General features: G+C 37.8%; 1 protein-coding gene across 4 annotated transcripts in view; it reads right to left on the bottom strand.

The window, feature by feature from the left end:
• Positions 1 to 4,837: 4,837 nt before the first annotated feature.
• Positions 4,838 to 10,539, bottom strand: part of MEI4 (meiotic double-stranded break formation protein 4) — a 242,063-nt gene continuing 236,361 nt past the window's right edge. For all 4 annotated transcript variants that reach the window (XM_027972295.3, XM_060419189.1, XM_042253157.1 and 1 more), the window contains one exon: positions 4,838 to 6,525. In XM_027972295.3, the coding sequence (XP_027828096.2) occupies positions 6,256 to 6,525 (270 nt within the window). In that variant the 3' untranslated portion in view covers positions 4,838 to 6,255. The remainder of the gene's footprint in view (positions 6,526 to 10,539) is intronic.

Below are 10,539 nucleotides of genomic sequence, written 5' to 3'. Positions count from 1 at the left end.
GGTGGGAGGGGGGTTCATGTTTGGGAATGCATGTAAGAATTAAAGATTTTAAAATTTAAAAAAATTAAAAAATAAAAAAAATAAAACATTATAAAAAAATAAAATAAAACTCAAAAAAAAAAATAAACTGCTGAAATACAAAAAAAAAAAAAAAAAAAAAAATCTTCTTACCTCCAGGATTGTTGTGGGGATTAAATGTCTTAATGATTGAACTTCAACACGGAGTAGATGTTTAATAAATGGTGGGTACTATGTAAAAAAAAAAAAAAAATTCAGTAATTTGGGATGACTGAATTTCTACTTTCTGAATGATTTTGTATGTAACAAGCCCTCCTGTTTTTACAAATTTGGGGCTCCACCCTAGCCTTTCTGTTCCTAAAGCAAGTCTGGTGTGGGGCCCTAGAACTTGTATTCCTAATAGGTTCTCAAGTGTTGCTGACGCTGCTGGCCTGGGGCTCACATTTGAGAACCACTGCTTTAAGCCGGAGATAACTCAGGTTAGTGTTATCTCTGTAAATCTTGATGCTAAAATGGATTTGCTATGAGAGGGGATTTGCTATGAGAGGGAAATGGTAACCCACTCCAGTAGCCTTTCCTAGAAAACTCCACGGACAAGAGGAGCCTGGCAGAGTGCAGTCATGGGGTCCTAAAGAATAGGATGTGACTGAACCTGTGTGTGTGTGACACACACAGAGAATACAACTGTGGACTAAAATACATCAGAAGTTCACCATTGGCTAAATAGCTACAACATAAATTAGATTAAAATATCAAAACAAAGTATTACAAATTCAGAACATGGATCATTATAAAATCAATTTTGATGTCTTTAATGTTAGACTAATTTTTTTTCCCAGTCTTGCTTCCTATTAGTAGCTGACTCTTAAAACAACGTAGGACACATTTCTATTAAATGAAAGACATGAGACCAAGGTTATTTCCTATGTATCAATCATATTCTATAGTATTTAGACAATTTTTAAAAGAGTAGCCCATTTATTGGCCAAATAAAGTTAGTGTTGTCCAATACTATAAATAATTTTAAAATAATGAATTAACTTTCAAAAATAATAAAAATCCTACCTATTTTTCAGTATTAGGTAAATATCATCATCCTAATAATCTCCTTCACCAAGACAAACTATTGATGTTATTGGGTTATTATACTGTTAAAAGAAATTTGTTTTATAAATATGATAAAGGATACAATTTAGTATGCTTATTTTTCATACATACAAGTAATTCATTATCACAAAGCTGGTGCTTAATAGTTGTTGAAAAAATGAAACCACATTTTCACAAATCAAAGCTGTCAATATTTAAAAAAAAATCTGCAAATATACACAAAAATCTGGAAATGTGAAAGGCTTTTTTGTTTGCCTCTTTTAGGAATATGCTGTGAAGGACGTAAGCTACTCCATTTTGTTAAAGAAGACTCCATTTTGTAAAAATTCCCGGAAAAGAGCTTTTTGGAAATCCCTTAATCTTACCCCACCACCCTGGGACCAATCAGAACCCATGGCAAGCCCAGGAAATGGGAACCAATCAAAACCTGTGGCAAGCCTGGGAAATGGGAACCAATCAGAACACAACACCTAACCCTTCCACAGAAGGTAACCAGTTAGACGTCTCCTAACCCGGAAACTCCTGTTTTTCAAATTTTTCGCGCGAGAATACCCTATATAAACAACGAAACCCAGAGCTCGGAGCTCCTCCCTATAGCTGCTGCTTCGGTATTGGTGGGAGCCCCAGCTCAAGCTTGGTAATAAAATCTCTCTTGCTTTTGCATCAGATATTGGCTCCCTGGTGGTCATTGGGAGATTTCGTGACTTGGGCATAACAACTGCCCTTATTTATAGGATGGCAACAAACATGATTAAAAAGTACAGCAACTTGTGAAAGAACTGTATCTCGTTATAGGTCCAAGAACAAAACAATCAGATTTGTTTTTTCTCCTCACTGAGCTGAGCACAGCATGCTGATGGTCCACCTACTCTGTCTTTAGAGATATGCAGTTTTAGAACATTATTCTTGAAAGATGCTCTATAACACATCTAAAGAGTCTTAACTATAGTAAAATATTACAATCCAGAAAATGACAGCTGCTCAGTACAGGTTTAAGAATCCAAAATAAGCTAACAATGAACCACCATCCTAGATGAAGGCTTATCAAGCTTCAATGACAATTACAAAGGTATTTGTGAGTTTCATGAATTGCCAGGACAGCTGTTAAGGAGAGTGGACTGCAAAGACAAAATTCCTGGGGGCAAAACCCAAGTGGTTCCTTCCTGGTTTGTCTGAGTTCCTCATCTCTAAAATGGACAGAATAACATTACCTCTCACATAGGGTGGTTGGGAGAATCAAACGAGTAAATATATGTAAAATGCTTAGATCAGTGTATCTGTTTATTACAAATATATGTATTTTGTATATAATAAATACTATATGAGTGTAACACTGAACACTTTTATGATTTCCTCCATTTTCAGTAGTCTTCTCTGTCCTCTTTATTTCCCATCCTATCCTACATTCAATTTCATTGCTGAAGGTGACTGCCAAGTCTTCATTGCTACAACATTCCTAAATACTGTTAATTCTAGCTTACACCATTCTTTTTACCATTTTATTGAAACATATGTTTCTCATTTGATCATCTTTTCACTAGCAAGAGATTTAGACCTCAATACTAAATATACTGCACAATTAACAGTGTTACAGACAGAAACACAGGATAATGAAGGATTAAGCATCCGGTCTCATCACTTCATGGGAAATAGATGGGGAAACTGTGGAAACAGTGTCAGACTTTATTTTTCTGGGCTCCAAAATCACTGCAGATGGTGACTGCAGCCATGAAATCAAAAGATGCTTACTCCTTGGAAGAAAAGTTATGATCAACCTAGATAGCATATTCAAAAGCAGAGACATTACTTTGCCAACTAAGGTCCGCCTAGTCAAGGGTATGGTTTTTCCTGTGGTCATGTATGGATGTGAGAGTTGGACTGTGAAGAAGGCTGAGTGCCAAAGAATTGATGCTTTTGAACTGTGGTGTTGGAGAAGACTCTTGAGAGTCCCTTGGACTGCAAGGAGATCAGCCCTGGGATTTCTTTGGAAGGAATGATGCTGAAGCTGAAGCTCCGGTACTTTGGCCACCTCATGCGAAGAGTTGACTCATTGGAAAAGACTCTGATGCTGGGAGGGATTGGGGGCAGGAGGAGAAGAGATGACTGAGGATGAGATGGCTGGATGGCATCACGAACTCAATGGACGTGAGTCTGAGTGAACTCCGGGAGTTGGTGATGGACAGGGAGGCCTGGCGTGCTGTGATTCATGGGGTCGCAAAGAGTCGGACACGACTGAGCAACTGAACTGAACTGAAGTATTGTAGAAATGACTGAAGTTGTGTTTACATAAAGGTGAAAAGCGTTATGTCCAATTCTTTTTGACCCCATGGAATGTAACCCACCAGGCTCCTCTGTGCATGGAATTCTCCAGGCAAGAGTACTGGAGTGGGTCACCATTCCCTTCTCCAGGGCTCTTCCCAACCCAGTGACTGAACACAGGTCTCCCACATTGCAGGCAGATTCTTTACCAACTGAGCCACCAGGGAAGCCCAATACCGAATGGAAATCAAATGTATCTCCATATTGTACACTGATGATGGCTCCAAAATCTTATCTTTTCTTTTGTAATAAATATACTTTTTTAGGCTAATTTTCAGACCATGAAGCTGTGAAGACTACTGGAATTATTCTTAGGGTCATTATATTACTGACTTTAAGCTCACTCTGCTTGCCACAAAACAGGCCAATAAGTTGGAAATGAAGTGTTGGGGAAACGAATAATGACTATTTGGAAAGCTGGCAGGTCAAGAAGATGGCAGATTAATGCCTCAGCATAACCATCTTATTGGGGTCTAGATGTCAGGTTCTTTAGAGTCAGAGAGAGAGTGGGGTGAGGAAGTAAAGTAAAAAGGTCACAAGTCTTAGAAATATCTCCTGGAATGGCCAGACTCAGAGAGGGAATGGATGTGTTAATTTCTTCCCTCCTGTAGCCATCCACAAGTGGGCAGGGTCAGGATGTTTCCCGAAACAAAGGTACTTTGGTTTAATATTCAGACAGAAGGGCAGGGTTCATTGAGGCAGGCCATTATGTACACACAGTATCCTTTTACTGAACAAAAGCAAAAGGAAGCAAAGGTTAAAGTAAGAGAAACATCCCAACAGGGAGTCAGATTTTTGTTCTTCCCTGTAACAATCATGTTGGCTGACTGCAGTGGAAAAGGGCCACTGCTGTTGCTTGTGTATTTACCAACCTCTTCTAATTATTATGGAAGAAAGAGGATGGGGTGATGTCATGGGACTTATACAGATCTTCAGAGTTGCTCCCAGGAATTCAATACTAAAAAAAAATCCTTCTAATTTAGGATCTAAAATATCCCTCTTACGTTCAACTAGTATGTGAGGTGGAACAAATTATTTGCCCTAATTCTTCACCTTCTCATGGATCCACTGCCAACTGCCATGTAACTGCAAATATTCCTACGTAAAGTAGAGGGTACTTATCTGTCCTTTTCCTCTGGGCTTGACCCTTTGATGCACCTGGTCCATACACGTGGGCGGAAGTAACAGTGTATAGTTTCTCAGCCTAGCCCTTTCCCTCTCGCCTATCTGCCACTACCATAGCAGATCTTCTCTCTGCTTCCTCCTGGGAACCAGAATAAGCACATGTGGACGAAAACAAAGCCCTGTATACAACACAGAGTCTAACCCAGTGGGATCTGCTGAGAGTTTTCAGCAGGCCCAGATGAACTGACCCCCACGTGACCCACAGACATCTGAGAAAGCAACTTTTATTGCTGTATACCATTAAGACTTAGTGGTTCTTTGTTATATAACAAAGTTGACTGATAAGATTTTGTTTCAGTATTACAAAAAAAGGTTTTATCTTTAATAGAAAGATAGAAATAACTCCACAAATATGTATCAGGTAATAATAATGATTTTGTAAAATACCAATGACATTCAGGAAAGGTAATTAACTTATGAAACGATATCACATATAATTAATAAAGCAAATTTGTATTTGCTGTATTTGCTACATTGCACTACACGAAAGTATATAATGTATGCTAATTAAGTTAGTTGGTTATAATTTTAATGTAAGTGTGTAACTGAGAAATCCAACCAATACTTTAAATAAGTATAAATATACTTTTAATAAATATAAAGTATATTTCTAGACAGATGTTGGAATTTGTGAAAATGTCCTTAATGTCTTAATTACATATAATAACTACATTTTAACAGTAACAGGAATATTTTATATAATCAACAGACTCAAAACAAACATTTGTTGAAAAACAAATGGAACATTTTAAATGATTAGTATTTTCAAAAGGACTTGACAAATATGTTGATTATGTGAAATTATATGTTGATTATATGAAATTAAAGCTTTACAAATGCTAACAACTTTTCTGAGAAATCCAACCAATACTTTAAATAAGTATAAATATACTTTTAATAACGTATATTTCTAGACTGATGTTGGAATTTGTGAAAATGTCCTTAATGTCTTAATTATATATAATAACTACATTTTAATAGTAACAGGAATATTTTATATAATCAACAGACTCAAAACAAACATTTGTTGAAAAACAAATGGAACATTTTAAATGATTAGTATTTTCAAAAGGACTTGACAAATATGTTGATTATATGAAATTATATGAAATTAAAGCTTTACAAATGCTAACAACTTTTCTGTTTCTACATGAACCCCATCTAAGACAATAGAGAGTAAGTGAAACTAAGAAAAAAAGTTGAAAAAAATCTTATTTATAACCACTTATTTTAAATGCTGTTGATAAAGTAACAAAACATAAGACATCTTCTGTTACCTTTTAGCACCTAGTAAATGAAGATCTTTTAAAATGCAATTTTTTAATAAGAAAGACAATTAATGGTCCATTTTAGAGAATAACAGAGCTAGATTGCATTGAGCAAACATATTGCAATACACGGTTCCACAGGACTGAGGGCGGGGCATTCTCAACTGAAACTGGCTGATTTTAGTTAAGAAATACGACTCATAATCTTTTTATACACAGTTTAAGATTATTAAATTCAATTAATGACTGTCTTTAGGGATCCATTTAAAATGATCATTTATAAATATTCTTGAAAACATTTAAGCACAAGATCTTCATATATTCAACTTTAGTACGCTTCTGATTATTTGGTAAACTGCTAAGGAAGTGAGTCATTTCCAACAGTTCCTATTTCTACTGAGTTCAAGAGAATGCCCAGTCTCCACAAATAAAAAGTAAATAAAGGAAATGCATCGGAGAGCTTGAAAACAGTTTCATCATGTTTCTGAAGAAATTTCTTGATTTCCTGATCCTCATGCCCGGTTCTTGAAGAGTTGTCTTCTTTGTTTTCCTTTTGAAGAAGTTGCTCCAGAACCCAGAGCACAGAGAACATATTTTCATAGCGTGCCACATCATAATTGGCTTGGACCTACAGAAAAACAACAAACTCCTTTTAAAAAATACTGCAGTAGCTTAGCTCAGAAAAAGCCAAATAAAGGGATCAAATATATATATTTTTAACAAAAAGTAAAACACTTGACTTATTTAACACCTTCTGTCTTCCTGTTCCTTTGATTGGGGTTGGGAGAGAAAGAAAAAAAGAGAAAAAAATTTCCAAAACCTTTATGATCTTGGTGCATGAGTTTCTTTCCTTACATTTACAGAGTTCTCTACATTGTTCCTATAATTTGTTACTGAGATGAACCTGAGACCACACAGAGTTCTCTTGGCAAAGAGTCTTAAACTCACCAAGTCTTATGTGTTGAATTCAACCTCTCCCCAAAGACTTTCAAAGCCTGATACTTCTGTCAATGATATCAGGATCTTTGTTGGCTGGATTCTAGGAACACATTTCAAAATATCAATATAACACAGTTCTAAAGCACTTAGGGTTATGACCTGTAAGCAACCAGATGTAATCTCATCCTGGAGATGGAATGACTCACTTCCTTAGCAGTTTACCAAATGATCAGAAGCATACAAGCCAGGAGGGAGTATGATTAAATTTGAATCAGATACATGGTCATGAGAAAAAACTGTATATGTTTCTTGTAAAAATTATTATTTGGTTTAGGTGGCTGAAAGTGAGATAAATCAAAGGAAGCCCTAAAAAGTGCACAAAGGAAAACAGAAGAAAGGGAATACAAGAAGAATGTATCTTCAACAAGGCTGTCTGATAAAGAAACAAGTATATACAGATAACTGCTACTTTCTATTTTCAATTGAGGTATAATTGACATAACATCATATTAGTTTCCTGTATAAAAGATACTGATACAGTATTTGTATATACTGCAAAATGATTTCCACAGGAAGTCCAGTTAACACCAGCACACAGTTACAAAATTTTCCTGTGCTAATAAATTTCAAGACTGATTTTCCTAGCCACTTTAAAATATGCAATACAGGGTTATTAACTATAGTCACCATGCTGTACATCCGCATTCAACCCTTTTTCATTTTGCAATTGGAAATCTGCACCTTTGATTCCCTTGACCCATTCTGCACCAGAATCTCACCACAGTTCACTTCAGTTCAGTTGCTCAGTCATGTCTGACTCTTTGTGACCCTATGGACAGCAGCACGCCAGGCCTTCCTGTCCATCACCAACTCCTGGAGCCTACCCAAACCCATGTCCATTGAGTCGGTGATGCCATCCAATCATCTCATCCTCTGTCATCCCCTTCTCCTCCTGCCCTCAATGTTCGCCAGCATCAGGGTCTTTTCCAATGAGTCAGCCCTTCACATCAGGTGGCCAAAGTACTGGAGATTCGGCTTCAACATCAGTCCTTCCAATGAACATCCAGGACTGATCTCTTGTAGGATGGACTGGCTGGATCTCCTTGCAGTCCAAGGGACTCTCAAGAGTCTTCTCCAACACCATAGTTCAAAAGCATCAATTCTTTGGTGCAAAGCTTTCTTTATAGTCCAACTCTCACATCCACACATGACTACAGGAAAAACCATAGCCTGGACTAGACAGAGCTTTGTCAGCAAAGTAATGTCTCTGCTTTTGAATATGCTGTCTAGGTTGGCCATAACTTTCCTTCCAAGCAGTAACTGTCTTTTAGTTTCATGGCTGCAATTACCATCCACAGTGATTTTGGAGCCCAGAAAAACAAATTCTGACACTGTTTTCACTGTTTCCCCATCTATTTGCCATGAAGTGAGGGGACTGGATGCCATGATCTTCGTTTTCTGAATGTTGTGCTTTAAGCCAACTTTTTCACTCTCCTCTTTCACTTCCATCAAGAGACTCTTTAGTTCTTCATTTCGTCATAAGGGAGGTGTCATCTGGATATCTGAGGTTATTGATATTTATCCCAGCAATCTTGATTCCAGCCTGTGCTTCAACCAGCCCAGCATTTCTCATGATGTACTCTGCATAGAAGTTAAATAAGCAGGGTGACAATATATAGCCTTGAAGTACTCCTTTTCCTATCTGGAACCAGTCTGCTGTTCCATGTCCAGTTCTAACTGTTGCTTCCTGACATGCATACAGGTTTCTTAAGAGGCAGGTCAGGTGGTCTAATGTTCCCATATCTTTCAGAATTTTCCACAGTTTATTGTGATCTACACAGTCAAAGGCTTTGGCATAGTCAATGAAGCAGAAATAGATGTTTTTCTTGAAATCTCCTGCTTTCTTGATGATTCAACAGATGTTGGAATTTGATCTCTGGTTTCTCTGGCTTTTCTGAAGTTCACAGTTCATGTATTGCTAAAGCCTGGCTTGGAGAATTTTGAGCATTACTTTACTAGTATGTGAGCTGAGTGCAATTGAGCAATAGTTTGAACATTCTTTGGCATTTCCTTTCTTTGGGATTGGAATGAAAACTGACAGTTTCTAGTCCTGTGGCCACTGTTGAGTTTTCCAAAATTGCTGACATATTGAGTGCAGCACTTATACAGCATCATCTTTTAAGATTTGAATACCCAAATGGAATTCCATCACCTCCCCTAGCTTTGTTCGTAGTGATGCTTCCTAAGGCCCACTTGACTTCACATTCCAGGATCTCACGCTAGGTGAGTGATCACACTATCGTGATTAACTGGGTCGTGAAGATATTTCTGTACTGTTCTCCTGTGTATTCTTGACACCTCTTCTTAATATCTTCTGCTTCTATCAGGTCCCTACCATTTCTGTCCTTTATTGAGCCCATCTTTGCATGAAATATTCCCTTGGTATCTCTAATTTTCTTGAAGAGATCTCTAGTCTTTCTCATTCTATTGTTTTTCTTCTATTTCTTTGCAATGATCACTGAAAAAGGCTTTCTTATGTCTCCTTTGCTATTCTTTGAAACTCTGCATTCAAATGGGTATATCTTTCTTTTTCTCCTTTGCTTTTCACTCCTCTTCAGTTCAGTTCAGTTCAGTCGCTCAGTCGTGTCTTCACTCTTTGTGACCCCATGAATTGCAGCATGCCAGGCCTCCCTGTCCATCACCAACTCCCAGAGTTCACTCAAACTCACATCCATCGAGTCGGTGATGCCATCCAGCCATCTCATCCTCTTCTCCTCCTGCCCCCAATCCCTCCCAGCATCAGAGTCTTTTCCAATGAGACAACTCTTCGCATGAGGTGGCCAAAGTACTGGAGTTTCAGCTTTGACATCATTCCTTCCAAAGAACACCCAGGGCTGATCTCCTTTAGAATGGACTTGTTGGATCTCCTGGCAGTTCAAGGGACTCTCAAGAGTCTTCTCCAACAACAGTTGAAAAGCATCAATTCTTCAGTGCTCAGCTTTTTTCATAGACCAACTCTCACATCCATACACGACTACTGGAAAAACCATAGTCTTGACTAGGCGGACCTTTGTCTCTGCTTTTGAATATGCTATCTAGGTTGGTCATAACTTTCCTTCCAAGGAGTAAGTGTCTTTTAATTTCATGGCAGCAATCACTTCACTGCTATTTGTAAGGCTTCCTCAGACAGCCATTTTGCTTTTTGCATTTCTTTTCCATGGGGATGGTCTTGATCCCTGTCTCCTGTACAATGTCATGAACCTCCATCCATAGTTCATCAGGCACTCTATCAGATCTATTCCCTTAAATCTATTTCTCACTTCCACTGTATAATCATAAGGAGTTTGATTTAGGGCATACTTGAATGGTCTAGTGGTTTTCCCCACTTTCTTCAATTTAAGTCTGAATTTGGCAATAAGGAATTCATCATCTGAGCCACAGTCCACTCCTGGTTTTGTTTTTGCTGCCTGTATAGTGCTTCTCCATCTTTGGCTGCAAAGAATATAATCAATCTGATTTTGTAGGTGGCCAGCTGGTGATGTCCATGTGTAGAGTCTTCTCTTGTGTTGTTAGAAGAGGGTGTTTGCTATGACCAATGTGTTCTCTTGGCAAAACTCTATTAGCCTTTGCCCTGCTTCATTCTGTACTCCAAGGCCAAATTTTCCTGTTACTCCAGGTGTTTCTTTCTACTTTTGCATTCCAA

The sequence above is a fragment of the Ovis aries genome, chromosome 8 (genome assembly GCF_016772045.2).
Source record: "Ovis aries strain OAR_USU_Benz2616 breed Rambouillet chromosome 8, ARS-UI_Ramb_v3.0, whole genome shotgun sequence".
NCBI lineage: Eukaryota > Metazoa > Chordata > Mammalia > Artiodactyla > Bovidae > Ovis > Ovis aries.
This window is presented reverse-complemented; position numbering and strand designations above follow the sequence as displayed.